The following is a 23,794-nucleotide window of genomic DNA, read 5'->3' as shown; positions in this document are numbered from 1 at the left end:
CTAAAGACTAAGGAGGACCACTGTCCCATCAAAGGCAAGGACTGGGCTGTATTTAGTTAGGTAGGCTTTTTAGCATGTTTTAATTTACCTATATCCTCTCTAAGTATACCATTTATTTCAGAGAACTAAATTAGGCTTGGTCTGGAAAGCCTCATGCTCTATAATGTGGTCTGTAATTATTTTTTCTTTGTCTTCTGATGAGGAAGAAAAACATTTACTCTTACTGTTAATTATAGCTTTTTCATTTTACTGATTATTTGAAGTAAAGTTTTTTTTTTTAAGATTTATTTATTTTGGAGAGAGAGTGCGAGCACATGAGTGGGAGGGGCAGAGGGAGAGGGAGAGAGAATCTCAAGCAGACTCCAAGCTGAGCATGAGCCTGACACAGGGCTTGATCTCACGACCCTGAGATCGTGACTTGAGCTGAAACCAAGAGTCAGACACTGAACCAACTAAGCCACCCAGGCCCCCTGTAAAGATGGTTTGAGTAATCATGTCTTTAAAACTTCCAAAGTAAATTTACTGAAAGCTGACAAAATCATTTGTAAGTGTCATGTACTGTATTTATTCACTTACTCTTTCATATACTTTATATGGACAACTTTTAAAAGGTGTCTTAGGCTGGAAAATATTTTACAATAGCTTCCAAAATCCTTAGTGATTGTAGGAATCATAGTTTTACTTACTAAGGTTAGTAGGAAATACAACCTTTGATACTTTGGGAGAGTACAGACAGGGACATTATTGTATCACGGTAGCTGTTCTGGAGTCATGATGGAGCAGTAGATGAATATCTGTATAAAAAGAATTGAAAGATCATTGTCTTAGATAAATAAAATAATTTTTAAAATACTTATTTTCAGTAACTGTTTCCTGAAGACTAGCATACCTAGTGTTATGGTAGGTGTGGTGAAGGATAAAAATGGTTATAACATAGTTCATGCTTTTAAGCTGGTTAATCTTTCTGGAGAAAACAGAGAACAATTGAAGCTCATTATAATGGCATCTTGGATATATTTGAGACCTTACGTTTTGTGAGGAACAGGAAGAGGAAAGATCAGTATCTCTGCTGATGACTGTCCTGTAACATTTTGTGACCTTAGATCCTTGGTACACCTAAGTATACTCCCATTAATGCTGGTTTTACTTCTTTCAAGTTAGGTTTTCTTAAGCTTTTTTGAATTATTGTGATTTGGGCATTTATAACACTTTAGATGGAAAATAACCATATTGATAAATTAAATCTTTGCTCTAGAAACTTGGTTCACACATTGAAGGGAGAAGAGTAATTATGAGGAGACTATTAGATTCTCATGAGTAACGTGCATGCCTGCTGGCTGTCCAGGAAAACCCCAGTTAGTTTCTGAAAATAGCCAAAGCAGATCATTATAAAGTAGATTGTATGGGAGGAGCATACCTACTGATCAAACACTTAATATTGACTTATAAATATCACTAATGATCTATCATATGAGGCACAGGCAAGGATAATAAAATCAGTTTGCTAACTATATGCCAGGGACTGCGTGGGCAGTTCGGTACACTTGCTGCCTCAGTAGTTAGAACTACTGCGTGGGAGAGTTAGGATCTCATTTTTACAGATGTGGAAACTTGAGACTTAGAGGGGGTTAGTGACTTTCTCAAAGAAAGAGTCTTGACTTCAAAGCTCATGCTGTGTTATTTCTGTAGAGGTAAACCAACTGTTACTCTGAAACAAGCTGATGTTAGTCCTTTGAGTTAAGAATGGTTTTTACATTTTTAAACTTCACATTTAGAGTTGCTCAAAGAAGAAGAAGAATATGAGACAGATCATATGCACCCACAGATTCTAAAATATTTACTACCTGGCCCTTTGTAAAAAAAAAAAAAAGTTTGCTTTAAACGTTTAAACAAAAAAAACTAAAAAACAAGACAAAAACCATACTTAAATGCCTACAGAAAAGGAGCAGATGTACATAGATGTTGAAAGGTACTTTTAAGCCTTTTGAGGGTTTTATCTTTTTGGATTTTGGAAAGCTAATGAGAATTGTGGCTCTCTGCAGAAAAATGCATGAACAGATTTTCATGTAATTTCATGAAATTTATGGTGTGCTTAGGGTGCTTAGACTCCAGGTTGAGTAATAAGCACAGACAGAAGGATACAACTTTGTTGCCATAAGTATAACGAAAACTAACATGGTTAAATATTAAGCACTTTAATAATTGTGTTGGCCTTCTTAGAAGGTATACAGGACTCATATGGCTCAAACATTCCTAAAAAATCTCTATCCAAGGAAGTATAACCAGTCTCTCTCTCTTTCTCTCTTTTTTTCCCCCTCTTAGTAAGATTCCCTATAGCAGACTGAGGCTTTTTGAATCAGTTGTTCAGTAAGAATATTTGACATTTAAAGTTAAGAGTTTCTACCACCCAATACCATGTTTAGAAGTTAAATATTGACCTGACATTTCTTCCTATCAAATTCTCTATTTTCTCAGAACAGTGTCACCAGGAAACAAGTGCTATTAAATCCCTTTGTTCCATTACTAGAGTCATAGGACCTACCGACACTTGGCATGGCATCAGAGCACATCATACTTCACTAGAAAGTCATAAAGCAACTACCTAGTTATTAGTACAGGTTTTACAGAAGTTTAGTTTGAAAATGTTTCTTGCCAAATTGCTAAGACTTACATAAAACCACATACGTACTGTACTTGTACCAGAGAAAATGGAGGAATACGTGTTAATTATTTATCTTCAGATAAGTGGAACTGCAGGTGCTAAGGAGAGACTGTCACTGTTATTGGATTTATTTTATTTTGGGGGGTTGCAGCTATAAAGAAGTGCTTAAATTGTCTATTCCAGTCAATAGAGCTTTGGGGTAATATGTGCCTGACTTTAGCACTCTCCCAAGCAAGAGCCCTGAACAAGAGGCCTTATCTTCCCTAGTCTCAATTTCCATATCTGTAAAATGGAAATGGAAATAATATCTATCTAATGTAGAGATATTAAATGTCACATATATGCTATCTACTGAATAAATGTATCTTCCCTTTAGTAACTAATTGAATATACACATTTATTGATTATCCTACATCTGTCAGACTTTTTACTCAAGATATGTCAGGCATTTGCTAGGTGACACATTAAACTTGTTTCTCCTTTCAAAGGAATGATAAGTTCATTGTAAAAATTCAAATAGAAAATATGAAATATCAAAGTGAAAAATCTGTAATATCTTAAAATGGTTAAATTCAGGGACTATTCTTCCATACTTTTTCTTAAATATATTCTAATTTTTTATTAATTAATAAAAATAGGATCATCCCATTCTTAGCATCTTGCCCTTTTTTTTTTAAACTTACTATATCTCGGCTTTTCTAAATATACCTACTTCATTTGTTTTAACGGGTTCTTAGAATTACATTGATCAGAAGTACTATAAGTGAACCAATTCCTTATTGATTTTCTTCATTTTTCTAACTAATATAAATAATGATACCATAAACATCCTTCTACCTATATCTTTGTAGATATTAGGTTTTTTCTTCTGATGTTTCTTCAGGTTGTTTTTTGTTTTTTGTTTGCCATATTTTTTGCAAATGCTCAAATAGTATTTAGGAACATAAAGAAGTTGAAAATGTACTCCTCTCCCTTTTAATTTCATCCCCCAATATATCCACTGTTAAGTTTGATGTGTACACCTAACTCTATGCTCAGACACATATTCAGACCTCTTGCATGCTGAGGAGGTTCCTCTCTCTCCCTCTCCTTTTTCCTCTCCCAACTTCTCTCCCTCTTTCCTTAACAATAAAATGGGGGAGTATATTATAAATGTCACCTGGCAAATTGGTTTGTAAGAGTAACATGGATATCCCTCCCGGCAGTTTGTATGGGTCTCTCATTCACCACTTCATTTCACTCCTGGCTGCGTCTCCAGCTTTGACCTTACCTTCTATAACTCTTCCTTTCACTTATTCTCTTCCGGCCTCCTGGCTGTTCTCACACTCCATGCATGTGCCCATCACAAGGGCTTTCCTAGTTTTTCGTTAATAATGTTTTTCCCACAGAGAGCCAAAGAGCTCACACCATTTTTCATGTCCCTGCTGAAATACCATCTTTTGACTGTCCTATATGAAAAAGCACGTTAGCCCTTTAAATGCCAGACCTTTTCTTTTTGTATAAACTTTTTATTGACATATATATATGTGTGTGCATGTGTGTGTCTGTGTAGCTAGAAACTGCCCAACTCCTAAGTGTATGCTTGATAAATTTTCACAAAGTAAACTCAGCTATGTAACTGAAGTGCTGGAATTTTGAATTCTACCTCTAAAGAGCTCTGTATTCTTTGACTTACATAAACAGATGTACAGAACATATTTTAACCTTCTTTTTTTAATGGTGTAAGGTTGTTATTATAAACACAGTTAGGCTGCTGATATGTAACCTAATTCTGATTGTAAAATAAATATGGAAGAGGAGTGCCACCTCCCTTTACAAACATACACATGCACACAAATTATGCTGATTGAAGTCTCCAGCAGTTCACAGTGCTGAGTTAAGGTCTGTTGGGCACTTTAGGGGCACCAGCTCTCCTCTCATTTCCACAAAAACAAAACATGAATGTGTTTGCAACCTTCTCTGACACTCCAGAAACTGTGGCTTTTAATTTCACATTCTTAGGAAAGGTCAATATAGACCAGCTCTAGATGATCCTTTCCTTGGACTGATACAGAATAACAATAAAACTAATTTTCACTGGTCTGGTGCATAATTAGCAATTTTCATGAAACCAGCAGAATGCTTTAGTACATGTATTTCTTCTCTAATCAACACATGGGGTGTTTATGCCCATGAACTCTTCGTGTACTGTCGGGGGGATGCAGGTGATGATCTGGTGAGTGGAACACGGGGATGTTTGTGCTGTGGTTTGCATAGCTCTGAGAAGAGAGCTAGAAATGTCCCAGTGCCCAGCATAACTAGTTCTTGTTGGTATGTACTTAAAAACAAGAATACTAGGGGGCGGCTGGGTGGCTCCGTCGGTTAAGCATCTGACTCTTGATCTCAGCTCAGTTCTTGATCTCAGGGCCATGAGTCCAAGCGCCCCGATACTACACTGGGCCTGGAGCCTACTTAACAAACAGACAGACGAACAAGAATCCTGTGATTAGCACAGTAAAAATGTTTTGGTTGGGCTTTTTCCTTTGTATTAAGTATCTGAATGCATACTTGGTTCAGTGGTAAGGTACATTGCCAGTTAAACAGGTATTTGTGACCTCAGTATGTTTAGAAACATACTTGTACATACTTGTACAGAAACAAACATTGTTGTAGGATCAACTCCCATATCCTGCCTGTATAATCTGCAATTATAAGTGACTATACTGTTTTTTGCTATACAATCTTAATAATAATGAGGACATATTTCTATTTAGTAGCTGGCTACAAAAATCTATATTTTAAAAAAGAACTGGGTTCTGTTCTTAGATACAGGTATTTCATGCAGACATCAGTATCTACTAAATAGTGCATCTGGCGTTAGTGTTGTGTGCTTACTGTCCTTTTCACACAATAGTCTTTCATATATACTCGATTATACTCCTACTCATCACTAAGGATGATTGTGGTTGCTGACTACACAGTCTTGCTACCTTAGTTATTTGGTCAAGCAAATAAATAATTCAAAGCTTTTAGTTCTGTGAAACTTGCTGTGGTTGAAGTAAGAGCCATTCTATTATAGCTAATTTCACTGTATAATAATCATTTTTTAAATGCACTGAAAACCTCATTTTCTTACCATAAGTATAATATTCTGTAAGATTTAGGACAGGTGATGTCTGGTCTATTCTAATATTTGGAAAGGTCATTAGCTCTCAGTATTTAACTTTGGGTTTTAAACAGGACTAACATGCCAACTTTTGACATGGAAAGAATTTAAATGTAGCAAACTACGCATCCTTCATTTATTAATACTGGAGTGGTAGATAGTACAGATTGAATTTAGTTCTGGCATTTTGAAATTAGTCAAGTTTAAGGAGAAAATTCCCGACAGTCTTAGTCTGTAATAAAGCCTATAAATACAATTTATCTAAATTACAGGCCATATTTTAGTAAATTGTTTATTTAAAATATCTGAGTAAATTATTCAAAATGTTTGGATTTTTTAGTGCTATAGACTTAGGATTTGGACTTGTTTTTCCGAGAATCATGCCAGTCAACAAGCATTTATTAGACCAGACTCTGTGGTAATAATTGTTGGAGCCTTGGGGATACTTTGTGCTCTTAAAGTTTCTCTCGAAAGTAACTCAGCCTCTTTGTCTTGAAACAATATAGGATTAGATGACTGGGAGTTTCTCTTTTACTTCTGGAATTACTGTTGATTTGTTGATTTAGTGTATTTTTAGGCAAGTCATGCAACTTGTTATTTTGAAGGCTTAATGAAATAAAAATTAAAGTTTTAAAAATTCTAAGAAAAAGGAATTATGTAATTGTGAAGTGGCATTATTATTCACTTATCTGTTATTTTTGCAGAGGTCTCATGTAGGGATTTCTCTCAAATATGCAACTACAAATCATCTTAAAAATACTTAAGTAAAAATTTAATAAGTTCCAACTTTAGGTAAGAGAAGCAGAGATACAGATAATATTAAAGCATTTATGTTTCAGAATATGCTTTGCTACTTTTATTTGGATAGAGAAAAAATTAGGAGAAAGCTGGACAGATATATAACCTTAAAGTATTAACTTTTCTCCTTATTTCTCTTGTTCAGATCTTTTGCTGTTCCTTCATGTCTTGAATGGAGTTTTTGTCTATTTGATACATCTAACTGGCTTAAGATCAGACATTTGTATTACATACTTCATTGTTTATGTCTTTACCATAGTAGAGAAGTGATAATTTTACTTTAAGATGTTTTCTCTTTCCCATTCCACTAGACTTAAGAAGAGATTCAGTTTACTCTGTGTTTGTACCATCTTTGACCAGGGCACTATACACTGTAAAGGGAATTAGTGCTAAGAGGGAATAAATAAAACAGCCCTTCCTTTGAGAAATTTTTTTTAATCCAGTACCGAGAAACAATGTACTTAAAGTAAGATGGTGGGTTAGAACTTAGAATTTAAGAATTGCCATGATAGCTGTTAACCTTCTAACTTAAGTGGTTTTCAGAGTATGGCTTGGGACCACTTTGGATTAACAAGACCCTTGCAGAAGGGGTCTACCATGTCAAAACCATTCTCATAATAATACAAAAATGCTATTTGCCTTTTTCAGTCTCATTCTTTCAAGTGTTTTCCCAGGATGATGTCATCATCCTGACAGCAAATGGAATGTGAACTTGTGAGCCTGTGTATTCTTGTGTTTAAAATAGTGTTATTTTGGGGGGCACCTGGGTGGCTCAGTCGGTTAAGCATCTGCCTTCAGCTCAGGTCATGATCCCCAGGTCCTGGAATCCAGCCCTGCATCTGGCTCCCTGCTCAGTGGGGAGCCTGCTTCTCCCTCTGCCTCTGCCTCCCGCTCCCCCTGCTTGTGCTCTCTCTCTGTGTGTCAAATAAATAAAAAGAAGTTTTTTTTTTTTTAAGAAAAACAATTGGTCTTTGGATTCCTTAATTTTTTAAAATGTGTAGGGGTCCTGTGAACAAAATATTTGAGAACTGCTGATCTAATCTCATTTATTTTTACCATATGGGAAGGAGATACCCCTGTTGCCTCACTTTCTGAGTCAGCTTTAATGAACATTACATACATATATTATTTTCAGTTGATTTATAGTATTTAATTCTTGGTGTTGTAAGCAGTACAGGTTTGAGTGGATCTGTTGCAGTTATGATTATGAAAGCCACTTGAACGTCCTCATCCTTAGTTTCTTCATACGTAAATAAGACTTATAATGCTACACATTGTTATGAAGTCATGAGAATCAAGGATGTATATGAAAGTATTATATCATTCACAGACATGCTAGAAATCAATAAAGTAGTAATTTTTGTATTTTTTTTTAAAGATTTATTTATTTGAGAGAGAGAGAGAATGAGAGAGAGCACATGAGAGGGGGGAGGGTCAGAGGGAGAAGCAGACTCCCCGCCGTGCAGGGAGCCCGATGCGGGACTCGATCCCGGGACTCCAGGATCATGACCTGAGCCGAAGGCAGTCGCTCAACCAACTGAGCCACCCAGGTGCCCTAATTTTTGTATTCTTTTATTCACAGGTGTGTGTTGGGGGAGCTGGTAGAGAGGAGTAGGAGTTTGGATTTGAGGACAGTTCTTTTCTCCCCCAGCTTTGTGAAAGCTGAGAATTTCAGTTTTATTGATCATAGGCTGTGGTAAGGGACCCTCACATGTGAGTTGTGATGAACATAAAAAGATACGAGATTTATCAGACATGGTCAAGAGGATTACTTTGGTTGCCTGAGTGGCTCATCTGATTTGATACTGTATCTCTCCCGTGCATAGGATATCAGTTAACATTGAACTCAAGGTGAGTTCTATTATGAGGGACCTGCAGCCTCTGTTATCACTCTTTTGTTCAGTGTATACAGTGTATATATAAAACCACATCAGAAAATTGTGAAGAATTTTAGATCTTGTTTCTTCTATGCAGAATTAGGAGTTTGGACAAAAGTGAATATTTCATATTAAGTAGAGGGTAGGTGGATGATTGGGAAGAAGTTTTTATAACCGTGTTTGTTGTCATTCTTATTAGTTTCATAACTATTCATGGGTACTTTTTTCTCCTTACGAGCACAGGAATTAAAATCACTTTCCCAAGTATAGACTCTGTCAGCGTGGTACGCACCCAGGAATTCCATAAATAGAACAATTCTCCATAGGCTTCCATAAGTCAGTGTCTTACTATATTTAGCTTTAATATATGCTTTAGTTACAAAGCTTAATGATGCAGAGGTAGAAAAGTAACGCCTAAGGTAGGGAGGCATGCTGGCTATTATTAGTTTCCTTGCACTTGCAAGTTGATATCTTCAGAAAGAACACAATTTTTAAAAAATCAACTGGTATGATGACTGAAATCATGGCCATGTGGAATCTAAAGTCCAAGGAAGGCCAACAGCTATGACCTTGAACATCATACTTGGTGAATGCTGACTCCTGAAATGGTTCTTTGTGGAAGGGAAGGAGTTTGCTCTGTGGTTAGGTCTCTAGGAGACCAACCTTAAAATAGATAAATACAAAGTTTGATAGGAAATATTTCTAGAGCACCTCCCAGTGCTTAATGCTTTATGTGAACCTTCTCATCTAATCCTTACAATAACCCTATAAGATAGGTAATAATTATTATCTTACTTTTACAGATGAAGAAACTGAGGCTCTCAAAGTTGAAGCGGCTTGCCCAAGGTCTTAAAAGTTAGCAGATGTAAGAACCAAAATTCAAAACCAAGCACTGACTCTAAAACCTGTGTGCTTAACACTGCTTTAAACTGCCTTGTCAAAAAGAAGCTGAGGAGTAAGGGATGCCAAATGCTTTTTATTATTTCATGTAATTCTTATAACAGCTCTGTCAGCTGGGTGTAATTATTATCCTCCTTTTTCATATGAGGAAACTGAAGCTTAAAGTCCGAGTATGCTCAAGGTTATGTTGCTAGGAAGTGGCAGAACAGGATTCCAAGTCAAGCTATGTTCAAGCTCCAAAGTCTGCTCTTACCCACTATTCTCCAGTAGCTGTCATGTATGTTTCTTTTCTCCAGGCAACTCACAATTTAGTTGGGAAGAGGGGGTGGTGTGAAGGGAAAGCTAGAGAGAAAGAGACAAGTAAACAGGGTGATTAGCACAGAGTAGAAGTATGTGTAAAGTGCTTTTAGAACACAGGTGAGGAAGTGATACTGGGTGGAGGGGACAGTTTACAGAGAGGAGGTGACTTTCTGAAGTAGAATTTGAATGGTGGAAGGAGCTTACCATGGGGGACTAGTTATAAGTGGTTAGCAGGCAAACAGTCTCTCAGGAGAAATAATATGGCAATACTAACCCTGGTAAGCATGGAGGAGTTTCCTTCATGAATTGTCTTTTTAATGTAATATCAAATTGTTTAAGTAAAATTGAAAATTTGCAATTTAGTTTCATGGTTTACTAATATAGAAAATTAAGAGTATTTTGAACCACTTATACTTTGTTTTCTCTCTAACTTGTATGTAGTTTTGTGTTAGTGTGCCATACTTTGTATAATAATGTGTGCCAGAAAAGTTATGGCCAATTGAGGTTTTGTAATGATACTTAAATGCAGCAGGGGAACTCATTATTTAAAGGAATACTAAGATACCTCTGAAGAAAGACAAATGAAACGTTTTGAAAATGGTCACCCCGGCTTTGTCTAGTTTAGGTATTTGGTTTAGGAGAATTTGGAGCACACTTAGATTTTTTTAGTTCCTAATGTGAGAGAGCCAAGACTGTCAGACTGAAAGGCAAAAACCACACAGAACTCCCAATTGCCTCTTGAGAACTGCTTGTTCTGCTCTCTTCCTTAGGCAGGATGTAGTGTTGTTTGTATTCCTGAACATGAAATAAGACTATAGTCTCTGAATGCCTAACTTTGGTCTCTGTATTCTCAAGTAAGCACATTTGTGGAAAGGCATGAGATTACATTTGAGCTGACCAGTTCTTTAGACACAGGGGGATGGGATAGAAGTATAGTGTTGGTGGGAGAAATAAAGGAACTGAATCAGGACATTGTATGGTTATCTTTAGGGATGCAGTGAGGTAAAGGGGAAACCAGTTTGATAAGACTCGGAAGAAAACCAGAATCTGTGTGTCTGGTACATGCCAGGAACTCCACTAGGTGTTTCACATGTGTGAATTCTCTAAGTCTTTGTAATAGTCCTATGAGGTAGCTTTTTATTTAAAGAAACTGCAGGCTTTTGTTTTGTTTTTTAAAAATACTCTTTTTAAGAAGAGGAAACCTAATTTCAGAAACCACAGCCTTCTAAGTAACCAGTGAAAATCTGAGCCAGGCCAGTGGGCAACACAAAACAACAGTGGAAGAGACATCTTAGCAATACAATAGAGAGGAATGGAGGTGGAACGGATTAGTTGTGAGAAGGGAAAGAGTAAATAATGTAACTGCAGGTTCCCGAGTGTCTATGAAATCCACAGTGCCAGTAAGAAAATAGAAGAGGAGGAAGTTTAAAGAAAAGGTGTCTCATTTACTTTTAGGCGTCAATATATAGAACTTGTAGAAACAGAGCAAATGATGTTGCTAAAAAAAGTATTGAAGAGAAAGGAGACAGGAAGAGAGAACTGAAGTTGTTTTAGTATGCAGAAAAAAAACCTCTTTTAATTCTTCATTATGGAAAATTTCAAACTTAACTCAGAAGTTAAGAGAATAGTTCAGTAAACCCCCATAATCCATAGCAGACAGTCATTAATTTATGGCCACTTTTGACCATCTCTGTCTCCCCACACTGCCCTCCCCCTGATTATTTTGAAACAAATCTCTAGGTGTTGGTATTGTATGATTCTAACTTTTGTGTTGTTTTCATGACACCCTCCCTCCTTGACAAGTCTCGTCCAACTTCTGCCTGAGTATTTCTAGAGATAGAAGGTATGCAATGCAGTGAAATAGCGGTGCCTTTTTTTTTTTTTTTACTTGCTCTAATTGTTAGTGAATTTTCCCTTTTATTGAGCTGAAAACTTGAGCAGATTTATTACTTTGGCAAAGACACACAAGCCCATGCTGAAATCAAGAGTAGATTTAGACCTCAGACTATTTTTATATTGGGTTTGTAGTAAACCCTCTTTCTCTAAAGATCACAGTGTTTACAAACAGTTTTACTGCTACCATGTGATGGAGATGTCACCAGCTGGCATTCAGGGTGCTTATAGAGCATTCTTGAAGAAACATCTGAGAGAAAAAACATTTTAGACATTAAAAAAGATTCAGATCCACATACGAGAAGAAGGCTTGGCTTCTCTTGTAGGTGTAAAATTTAAATACTGTATATTTTTAAAATGTTACCAAAGTAATGTACATTTTTAAATTAAACATGGTATTTCTTTTAAACTTTTACAGAAATACAACTCACCCCTTAAATGTGCACTAATTATAAAATTCAGTGCATTTTACACAGTGAAGAGAAGAGCATTCAGAACAAGCAAGTAGAATATTACCAGCAGTCAGGAAGTCCCTGCCACCCAGTCACTACCCTCCCTGCTCTGCCTAAGAGTAGCTACTATCTTGACTTCTACCGCCATTGATTTTGGGGTGGTTTTTATTATTTTATCTGTTTTTGAACTTTATATAAATTGAGCCATACTGTATGTGCTCATTATTTTTCTAGATTCTTTATGTAGCTCAGCAGTACATTTGTGAAATTAATTCATGTCATTGTGTATGGATGTGTAGTTCATTGTATTTGCTGTGGAGTATTCCACTGTGTGATTGTACCTCAGTTTATCCCTTCTATTGTTGATGAACCATTGGATAGCGCTGTTATGATTATTCTTATACATTTGTGGACATTTCTATTGGCTATATCTAGGAGTAGGTTTGCTGGGTCACAGGTTATGTATCTCTTCAGGTTTAGTAAATACTACCACAGAGTTTTCAAAGTAGTTCTAATAGTCGACACTAGCAGTTTCACATCTTCTCCAGCACTTGGTATTGTCTTTTCATTTTAGTTAATGTACATAATTTAAAAATCAAATAAAAAATCAAATAATAACAGAACGACTTAAAATGAAAGTCAGCAGTCACTTCCCTAAACCCTCTACTTTGCTCACCTAAGTCATACTCTTCAGAAGCAACCATTTGTAACTATTTCTGTTTTTAACAGCTTTTAAGAGGCACTGATTAAGAACACAGATTTGGGAGCCTGACTGCTTAGGTTCTTTTTGGCTACACTGCTTACTAGCTGTATAACCTTGAGCAAGCTGTTTAACTTCTGTGTCTCCGTTTCCTCATCTACAAAATGGGAATTATGGTACTCATCTCATAGAATTGTTGTTAAGAATTAATAAATGTAATGCTTTTTATACAGTAAGTACTCAGTAAAGTTAGCTTTGCTAATTAATTATGGTGTTACCTCTATATTGCTCAACAATGTTATATTGCGGTTCTTGATTTAACAATTTCAGACATTGTCTGTTGATTAACTTCTTTCTGAGGTAGGTAAGGATTTAGTTAGGTGATACCCTCTCTCACCTTCCCTCTGCCTTCTCCTAATACAGTTTTTGTTTTGTTTTGTTTTAAGATTTTATTTATTTATTTGACAGCACAAGTAGGGGGAGCAGCAGGGAGAGGGAGAAACAGGCTCCTCTTTGAACGGGGAGCCCGATGCGGGGCTCGATCCCAGGACTCTGGGGTCATGACCTGAGCCAAAGGCAGACACTTAACCGACTGAGCCACCCAGGTGCCCCTCCTAATCTAGTTATATCATTGTTTTCAATTCATAAATTGAACTATATGCTTATTTATATATAATTGATAACATTTATATTCTGTTCAGAGTTGTCTTCCTTGACTGGTCTTTGTGTTTACATTGTTACTATGTCTGTATAATTTTTCTTTATTGCAGAGCTACCTAACATGCAGTTTTATGTTTCCTTCTCTATATTCCAATTTCAAAATCTTTGTGCCATTCAAAGCAGTATGTCCCTATAATCAAGTTTGAATTCTTTATTTTTTACCTAATTGCCTTAACCAAATTTTCAAGATTTAAATGAAAAATTAACCTCTCCCTTCTCATTCCTTCTGTCTATCTTGTCCATTCCCCTTATTTCCAAGAGATGTTCTTGGAGCCTTCTTCCCCTGTTCCACAACAGATTTCTCTCTTGGCTTGTCACATACCTGTCTTCTGGGTGTACAATATCATTGCTTTCTGGACTTGGATCCACTGTTTTCTGGATCACTTTCTTCTTTCTTGCTTTATGCCCTCATTTTGCTGGCATTTATTTTCATGTAACTTTTTAATAAAGGATGCAGTCTCTAGCAGTCTCTTTGTTTTCTTCTGAACTAGTTTCCTTATCTGTGTAAAATGAAGAAATGATTTGCAACTGTGCTTCACCATGTTATTTTATGGATCAAGAACAATATGTGTGAAACCATGAGTGTCCTTGCTGGGTACCTTCAGGCCAGGTTTAGTGCATTATTCCTGCAGAAAACTGGGTAGCAGTCAGATCAGGCTCTGGAGTCACATTTGAGTTTTGTTGTGGGCTGAATTGTGTCCCCCAGAATTCATATGTTGAAGCCCTAACCCCCAGCGTAATGGTGTTTGAGGTAGGGCCTTTCATGAGGTAATTAAGGTTAAGTGAGGTCATAAGGATGGAGCCTTAATCCAGTAGGACCAGTATCCTTATAAGAAGAGGAAGAAACATCAGGAATGTATGTGCAGAGAGAAAAAGCCATGAGAGGACACAGCAAGAATGTGCCTGTCTGCAAGCCAAGGAGAGAGGCCTCACGGGACGCCAGACCTCCTGGTACCTTAATCTTGGACTTTCAGACTCTAGAACTATGAGAAAATAAATTTCTGTTTTTTAAGCCACACAGTTTGTGGTACTCTGTTTCAGCAGCCCTAGCAGACTAATATAAGTTCCAGTTTTGGCTTCAGTGTGTAGTATTTGTGAGACCTCTAAGACCTAGTTAGACCTGCAAGTGCCCAGTTTTGGGGTGGTTGTAAGGATTAAGTGAGCAAATAAGTGACTTTTAGTCAGTACCTGGTATGGTAACTGTTTAATCTTTTTCATAAGTCTTAAAAGGGGCTATAAGTTATTTTAATGGAGCTGTCATTTATGGTTTTGTTTCTTATTTAATCAGATAATTCTAACCAAGCATTTACATATCAAAGCAACAATAAGAAATTCTTTCTGGGTAAACTGGGTTGGGATTTTTCTTAACAGTTTTATTCAGGTATAATTCATATTCCATAAAATTCACCTATTTAAAGCTTACAATTCAGTGATTTTTAGTATATTCACAGGTATGTATAACCATCACCACAGTCCCTCTTAGAACAGTTTTATCACCTCAAAAAAGAAAACCCTCTACCCTTCAGCTATCCTCCTCCTAACCACCCCAACCCTAAGTACTAATGTACTTTCTGTCTCTGCAGATTTCTCTATTCTGGATTTTCATATGAATGGAATCCTATAATTTGTGGCTTTAGGGCTTACTGGCTGCCTCTGTTATTTCTTTCACTATTTTTTCTACTCCCTCTCTCTCCTCCTCTCCCCTCCCCATCCCTCCCTCTGGCGCTCCCGTTATGTGTGTGTTGGTGTACTTAATGATCTCCCACATTCTCTAAGGCTTACTTCATTTTTCTTTATTCTTTTTTCTCTTTGTTCTTTGGCTTGCATAACGTCTGTTGCTCTGTCTTCAGATTCACTACTTCTTTCCTTCTGCCAGTTCATATTTATGGTTGAGAGCCCTTTTGGTGAATTTGTTTCAGTTGTTAGTTTTCAACTCTGGAATTTCCACTTGGTTGTTTTTTTTTTAAATATACATTGATATTCTCTATTTGATGTGACATTGGCATAATACCTCCCTTTACCTCTTTAATCATGCTATTAAAATTTTTCGTGGACATATTTGTAATGGCTGTTTTGAATTCTTTTTCTGTTAAATCCAATACCTGGTCATTCTCACTGGCAGTTTGTGTTGCCTGTTTTCTGCTTTATGGGTCAGAAAGAAATCTGCTTTCCTGGTTCTTTGCATGCTTCACAATTTTTGTTGGAAATTAAATATTTTAGATAATATTGTAGCAACTTTGAGCCCTGGTCCCCCCTCCCAGGGTTCATTATTTATTTGTTTTTTAGTGATTGCCTGGGTTATTTTAGTGAAGTCTACCCTCTACCCCCATTGTGCCTGTTGTTTTCACCAGTACTCTGGGGCATATATTGTTCTACCATCTAACCCAGTCAAATTGTGGCTTCTTTGAAGAATAATTTCTGAGGTCTTTGTTTGATACTTGTTCTGACCCCAGGAGAGATCGCCCAGCTGTCTTATTTCCTGTAAACTAGGCAACCTTTATTGTAGGCTATATCTTCATTAAATCCATGAATCTCCTTCCCCTTAGGTTTGAGCTTCTTAGTTCCTTTGGGAAGAGATCAGGAGCTCTTTTTATGGCATGCCTTACCCTTTCCAGCCCCCTTAGCAAAAATTTTGAGTCAGAGTTCTGGAGCTGGGGGTGGGAACAATGGCAAGCTTCTCTGTGAGTGACACCCCCACTCTAGAAGCTGGGTAAGAGTGGGGGAGGGGTGGCAGCAGCCTGAGGTGCTTTAGGCTTGCCTCTCTTGGCATAGAACCATTGCAGCAGGAGCCAGAGCGAAGATGATCAGGGCACCGTGCCCAGCATGAAATCTCCATTCCACGAACGGGGGCAGGGTCAAGGAAGGGAGCTCCCATCTCTTGACTACACCTGCCTGGAATTTGGCTCTGTACTAGGAGGCAGAAGGCTGGATGGGAAACACTGCTGTCCTGCTCTTCTCAGGAAGTCTCCCTTTGACTGTGACCTGGAGGTGAGACCGCTTGTGTTCTTGGCTGCAGCAGCCTAGAGTGGCATCTCTTCCTTGCTGAGCTTGTTGGAGGGGGCGGTCTTGGTTTAGGCACCACAGACTCACACCTTTCTTAACAAATTTTTGTAGATTTTCTTGAATAGAAGTTCCTTCATTTGCTGTTTACCCTTAGGGACATTTCAGAGGCTTTACATGTTTTTTTTATGTTTTTGTTTTTATTTTAATAATTTCCACCAGTTTTATTGCAGAGGGGGTCAGTGGAGCTCTTCATGCTGTCATGTCAGAAGTTGATCTTTCTGGGTTGGTTTTTTAAGGCTTCTGCAGGACGACGTACAAGTAGCTTATTCAGGGAACTTGAATGAGAAGACAGTGACATTTTTAAGTTGATAGGTTAACAGAAGAAAAGGTTCATGAATTCTGAGGAAGGATAATGTGGTAGGATGGGAAGGTAAAAGGAAGGGGTAGCCTGCTTTATTGTTTAGATTTCTTTATGGGTTTTGGGATACTTAAAGCCTTGGACTTAAAAGTTTTGAAAACCAAGTGTCCTTAGGGAATGTGAATGTGTGGATTTTATTTATTAGCTCGGTGAACAAATAGCTTTATCCCACTGTTTAGTGTGTTATTTTTAAATGGAATTCAGTTTTGTGATTTTAGTGTACTTTTGTGGCATAAACACTTTTAGGAAACACTGCTAGCAGCATTAATAAACCAAGTTAGACTTTATTCCATAGAACATTGAAGTCACACACCTGTGGGAAATGTTTTTATTGAATTTTAAGTTTATATATGACAAGAAAAGTTGATTCATAGAGCAGCTGTGATTTAGCTGGATTGTTACATTCAAAGTTGATTGTGTATAGTATAGTGATCTTTGTAATGTTTTATGGAGTGACAGTGATGTGTTCTACAGGAGCCATAAGACTTGTGTGTTAAAAGCACTCAACTACAATAATGTATTAACATAATAGATTTAGTTCCTAATTTTTTTCCCTCTAAAAATTTGGTGCCAGTTTGAATCACATGACTTCAAATGCAAATTAAGGAATTGAGGAGGACTTTCTGCCTTCCCCCTAATTCAGAAGCAGGAGAAAAGCACTGAACATGGTTTGTATACCTACTTATCTTTCCCTAAAAAGTTTTCCTTTTCTCCTGTTCATTGGGAAACTGTAAAACAGTATTTCTCCCCCTCTATCAATATCTTCCGGTATAAACTGTAGTGGGCTATTAATATATTCTAAATGTTTATTTCATTTTTAGTGTTGGATTTTTATAAATCAGCTCAACACATACTTGAGTCCTGATTATTTGCCTGAAGGGTACAAACAGTGTGAGACCAGGTCACGTTTGAGATTTCAAGGCATAAATGCACAGCAGTTTAAGTGACTGCAAAATAAAGAAGAGTGAAAGCAGTGCATGTGCTCTGCTGTGATCTGGGACCTAAAGCCGATTACGAAAAGCGTTTAGGATTTGGCTAGGCTTTGAGAAGTAGGGAAAACATCCAGTTAGTTCAGAGGGCCTGAAAGCAGGAATGTGCATAGTATCTTCAGAGTACATGAGGTGACTACACTTTCGATATAGGAAGGTTTCTAATAAGGAAAAATGCCAGTGGAAAGATTAATTGTGGTGGACCTTGGATGTGAAACCAAGAACTTTTGACCGTCTCTTTTTGTGTGTGGTTAGTGAGAAGCCATTGAAGCCATCATGTCTGGTGACAATGTGTAAGGTGAATTGAAAACTGTAGGCCCCCGAGCCCAATTTTCTCTTCATTTTCCTTGTCCTTTGCTTTAATGAAGGAGTATGGATTGTGTTTCAAATTAAAGTTTTTAAAGCCTGTAGTTCATAACTCAGCACAGGCTTCTCCATGAAAACCAGAGTATTAAAAGAATAAGCACGTATAGGCCTGAGTTATTCATAAGGTAACTGAAGTGTTTGGGCTTTGATGGAGTCAGACTAGTTTGAATTCTGGTTTTGCCACCCACCATGTAACACTGAACAAATCCTTTAACTTATAAGGCTGACTATTCTCATCTGGAAAGGGAAGCTGGTTCTATCACCCTCTCAGGTTTGTGAGCATTACATAAGAGAAAGCTTGGAAAGCTCTTAACACACTGCCTGGCAAATAGTAGACAATTCTGATGAATACCTTTGCCACCCATTAATTGTTGTTATTATTAATCATTCTCATGTACTACTTACTATGAATTATATTGTTTCCAGAACAGTGCATTCTGAATTTTGATCTTGTACTGTAGAAACACTCTTCCCATCTGGTCCAGAAAGAATCACTGTCCTAACCCACCCAAGTTTCAGGACCTAATGGTGGTCTTTAGATTTTCTTTTTCTTTTTTCTAAGTGTCTTGCCTTGTCAATGAGGGCATGCAAAAAAAAAAAAAAGGCAGGAGGTCTGGGTGCCAGAGAGAAGACACCATCTGCTGCCAGTTGTAGGGGAGAATGATAAGCTTTGGATTTTTAGGGCTCATGCAGTATTAGGTTTTTGTTCTACATCGCTTTCCTACAGGTAGGTTTTGTTATTACTCTTTAAACTGTGGTGTTTATTGTCCAAAAATTTAGACTTATCTTTACTTTTCTCAGGTTTAAGCCGTTTTTTCCATTCCAAACTTCGCAAGGATTTGAAGAAGATGAAGAAGAGCATATCCATATACAACAATGGGCACTTACTGAAGGCCGCCTTAAAATTACATTGTTAGAATGTAGCAGGTATGTTCTTTATTTCATCATTGCTACATTATGGGAAAGAAAGTGCAATGAAAATATACTTAAGCATGTTTGTGTTTGTTCCCCCTTTGTGTTAATTTATTATGTATGATCAGTAAATCTTTAATCATAAATTTCATAAAACTAGTCCTTTCCAGCTTGCAAAAAATATAAACCATATTTTAAGAAAGCATTTTAATGGAGAGGATCATTTGTCCTTCAGTAAGTCCCAGACTTTTTAAATGCTTGATGCTCTGTTGGCATATTTCTAATTTACTAACTATTGGAGAGCTGTTTATAGTATAACATTTTTGAGACTTGTTATGTGATAATTGGAAATACCAATCAGAAATGCTTAGAAAGCCCTGTGATTCTTAAAATTTTAGAGCTGAAAGGGATCTCAGAAATAATCTTGCCCAGCCTCCTTATTTTACTTTGCCTGCCCTGTAGTCTAAACTGTGTTCATATCTTGCTTAAACTACTTACCACACTAACCTCCTTACTTTTCTCCTAATACTGGTTACCGATATAACCACCAGAATGGCCTTTTTAAAATGCAAATCTCTTGTCACTTTCCTACTTAAAATTCTTTAATGGCTTCCCCGTTACTAGAATATAGACCCAAATCCTTGCAATGGTCTGCATGCCCCTCTTGCCTCTTTCTCCTCTCAGCCCCTCACTCAGAGTGCCTCAGCCACATAGGCTTTCCTAAAGGAAGATGTTGGTAAACTTTCTCTCTCAAGGGCTAGATAGTAAATATTTTAGGCTTTACGATTCACATGGTCTCTGTTGCTCGGCCATATAGTATGAAAGCAGTCATAGTACATGGTATGGCTGTGTACCCATAAAACTCTACATGTGAATTTCATAATTTTCGTGTGTCATGAAATATTCTTTTAATTTTTTTCAATCATTTAAAAATGTGAAAACCTATGGTAGTTTATAGGCTACACAAAAACAAGCAGGGGGCTGGATTTGGCCCATGGACCATAGTTCACTATTCCCTGCCTTAGATGTTTTACCATACTAAGCTTCTTATGTTGACTCCCCACTGTTTTCCAGGCTGAAGGCCCTATCCCATTTTCTGTTTCTTGAAACCAAACTTCCTAGATCGACTTCAGCACCTGCCTCTTTAATGTGTCTCCTGATCATTTCAAGTACAAGTATACTGCCCTTATGCTACATTTCTATGACACTTGTTTATACCACTTATTTGGTACTTATCACTTCTATTTTTATTTCCCGCCCATAATAAAAACAAGTGCCTGAGTACATAGTTATATTTTGTACCTAATATATTTGTGTCCTTGCTAATAGGTTAATTTTAAGTATACTAAGAATGTGCTAAACATTTTTTTTGTTTTGTGTTGGAATGATTCAGTATTGTACATCATTATGTCAGAAAGACTGTTTGAAAAGGAATTCTCTTATCAAAGACTAAATATGCTGTAGATTTTGTAAAAGGGACTGTAGTGTACAGTTAAATGACACAATAAAAACAGCTCTACACAAGTCTGAATTTGAATTGGCTAAGCTAATACGGTATGTAAACATGAGTATTAAATATCTAATTATAATTTGGGTTTGTCACATTAACATTAGGAAGGACATTTTTCAAGTGATTTGTGTCTAAGGAAATTTTGACCAGATGTTTTTTTTTCTTTCAGTGAATTTTCTTGTAGATTCACATTTCTTGTAGATTCACAATCATACCATTGGATTATCTTTTCCAAAATAGTCATAGCAACTTTTAAATATTAGAAGGGCAATTTTGGACAGAATTTCTTAACTCTCCGAATCTACCTACTCATCTACCCCTCCCCAAACCTGCAAAGATAGCCTTGAAGGAGATTTATTATTCACTTATTCAACATACATTTGTTTACTATGATGTAGATGATGTGTAATAAAGAGATAATGTGCTAGGAATTTTTATTTATTTTTTTTTAAAAGATTTTATTTATTCATTTGAGGGAGAGACCGACAGAGACAGAGCACAAGCAGGGGGAGAGGTAGAGGCAGAGGGAGAGGGAGAAGCACACTCCTCGCTGAGCTGGGAGCCCAACATGGGGCTCAATCCCAGGACCTGGAGATCATGACCTGAGCTGAGGGCAGGCGCTTAACCATCTGAGCCACCCAGGTGCCCCCCCTTTTTTTTTTAGATTTTACTTATTCATTTAAGAGTGTGCCAGGAATTTTTAAAAACTAGTTCTTTTGCCTTAATGTTGCTGGTGGGGTTATAGATTGATTATATCTTGGGAGGAAGCACACTATCTAAAGCGTTTTCCAGTCACTATCTTTATAAACCCCACCATGTAAAGTTACCTAGTATTGTGGTGCTGTGTTATTTTCACACAGTTTAAGGATTACTTAAAATTGTTTATGAAGGAAAGAATAAATTACTGTTTTCTACTTATCCCTGCCTTTTTGTCTTCAAATTGAATTCTAACATTCATTCTCATTAAAATCTTACTTACATTGTTTTTCTTCTAAACTTTTTTCTTAGTATAAAAAGTAGAATTCTCAGGTCAGATGGATTCCAAGTTTGTAGGATTTAAACTAAAGAGGACATATTATTGTAATCTAAGCATTTATATTTTAATAATTTTTCCTGCTCCTGACTGTAAACTCATTTTGTGTGATATAAACTCTAAAGCAGAAAGAAAGTGACACTGTAAAGAAAGTGGAAGAAAAAATAAGTGCCCTTTTTTTGGAGGGAGGACAAAAAAAAAAATGCTTATCATTTCAATTTTGGAAACTTAAAGGTTTAAGACCCTTGAGATGTTTTTTACCATGACTACTTCATTTAGTGATATGAAAAGGTTTGAGGCAAATAGAATAAAATTATTGAATGATCAAATTTTTAAGAGAACATAAACATTTTTTTTAAAGATTTATTTATTTATTTTAGAGAGAGGGAGAGCATGTGCTTGGGGGGAGGGACAGAGAGAGAGAATCTTCAAGTGGACTCCCAGCGAGCACAGAGCTTGATCCCACGACCCATGAGATGACCTGACACTCAACCCACTGAGCCACCCAGGACCCGCAAGAACATAAACATTTAAAATTAAAACATTTCTGTGGACCATTTGTATGTGGATAAAGTTGTTTCAAATTAGCATGCTGTCATGAGTTAAAGTTTCCTGGGTTTTTAGCTTTTAGACATGCATATTCACATTTCTCTTGCTTGAAAGAGACGTACATGTCCAAGTTGTTATAATGTCATATGTATCATTTACTATTGTTAATAGTTTTAGGTTAACATTCTTATGAATGCTTATTTCGTAGGCTTGTAGAACTTGACCTTGAATCTGGTAAAAATAATAGAACTTCCGTAATTTTTTTCCCAAGTCCGTAAAATAGAACATCAAACTCATTATCCCCAGACAACCATAGTTCTCTATGAGGATTTCTTTTTCTTTCTTAAACTTTTTAATTTGAAGTAATGGCTGTGTTGTAAGGACGTTTTTTAAACTTTATTTTGATGTAGTTTCAGACTTACAGAGGGAAATGCATTTTTAAATGCATTTTGCCGATGAGGAAACAAATCAGAAGTATCCATAGAAAACAAACTTTACTGAAAATATTGGAGTTGTGGAAATAATACTGGCATTTGAGGTAGAAAGTGCTGTGTTCATATCTTAGCCATGTGCTCTTACTGCTATATGTCCTTATACAAGTTGCACATCTCTAGAATGGGCAAGGATGCTTGCTGCCTTGCTGGTAATTGTGATCAGAGAAAGGTATATAACCCGCAGTGCCTACTGCATAGCAAGCCTTTGACAGATGTAGCCTATATATATTTTTTAAGATTTTTATTTTTATTTATTTATTAATTTGAGAAAGACTGCGCAAGTGACGGGGGGGGAGCAGGGATAGGAACAGAGGGAGAGGGACAGGCAGACTCCATGCTGAGCGAGGAGCCCAGTGCAGGGCTCTATCTCACAACCCAAAGGTCATGACCTGAGCTGAAATCAAGAGTCAGATGCTCAACAGACTGAGTGACCCAGGCGCCCCAGTAGTCTCTATTATTATGCCTTAATATAATCATAGTATTTATCAAGAAGAAAACAAATCTTTAAACAAAAGTATATTTTTCTTTGTGTATTTGGTTGTAAAAACTGGAATTTTTTAAAGATTTTATTTATTTGAGAGAGAGCACGAGTTGGGAGAGGGAGAGGGAGAAGCAGACTCCCCACTGAGCAAGGAGCCCCATGCAGGGCTCTATCCCAGGACCCTGAGATCAAGACCCGAGCCGAAGGCAGACACTTAACTGACTGAGCCACCCAGGTGCCCCCTGGAATTTGAATTTTATTACTTTAAAAGGGTCTCACGGTGTAAAGGGAAGTTATTTTCTAATTATCTGAAATATAGTTTTGAATTTCCCGATTAAAATCTTGGGGGCAGAAACACAACTTCACTTGTAAAAATTGGTTCTAACACTTTGTATTTGTCAAATTTTTTTAAAAACAGTCATTCTGAATTTTTTTTGCATTGACTATAGCTGATTTTTTTTAACCATAGATGAACTCAATTGCTGTATTCATAGCACTGCTATTAGAAGACTAAATTAAACATTCGTGTTGCAGTCATATTGAGATTATTTTTAGATTTACAATTTATCTCATAAATTATATTCCATCTTAA

General features: G+C 36.8%; 1 protein-coding gene across 1 annotated transcript in view; it reads left to right on the top strand.

The window, feature by feature from the left end:
- The window catches only part of PDZD8 (PDZ domain containing 8), an 84,085-nt gene that overhangs the window by 5,362 nt on the left and 54,929 nt on the right, over positions 1 to 23,794 (top strand). Inside the window, exon 2 of the mRNA XM_021699852.2 lies at positions 19,025 to 19,150. Coding sequence (XP_021555527.1) covers positions 19,025 to 19,150 — 126 coding nt within the window. The remainder of the gene's footprint in view (positions 1 to 19,024; positions 19,151 to 23,794) is intronic.

This window comes from Neomonachus schauinslandi, chromosome 6, assembly GCF_002201575.2.
Source record: "Neomonachus schauinslandi chromosome 6, ASM220157v2, whole genome shotgun sequence".
Taxonomy (NCBI): domain Eukaryota; kingdom Metazoa; phylum Chordata; class Mammalia; order Carnivora; family Phocidae; genus Neomonachus; species Neomonachus schauinslandi.
Note: the sequence above shows the minus strand (reverse complement) of the source record. Positions and strands in the feature narration are given on the sequence as shown.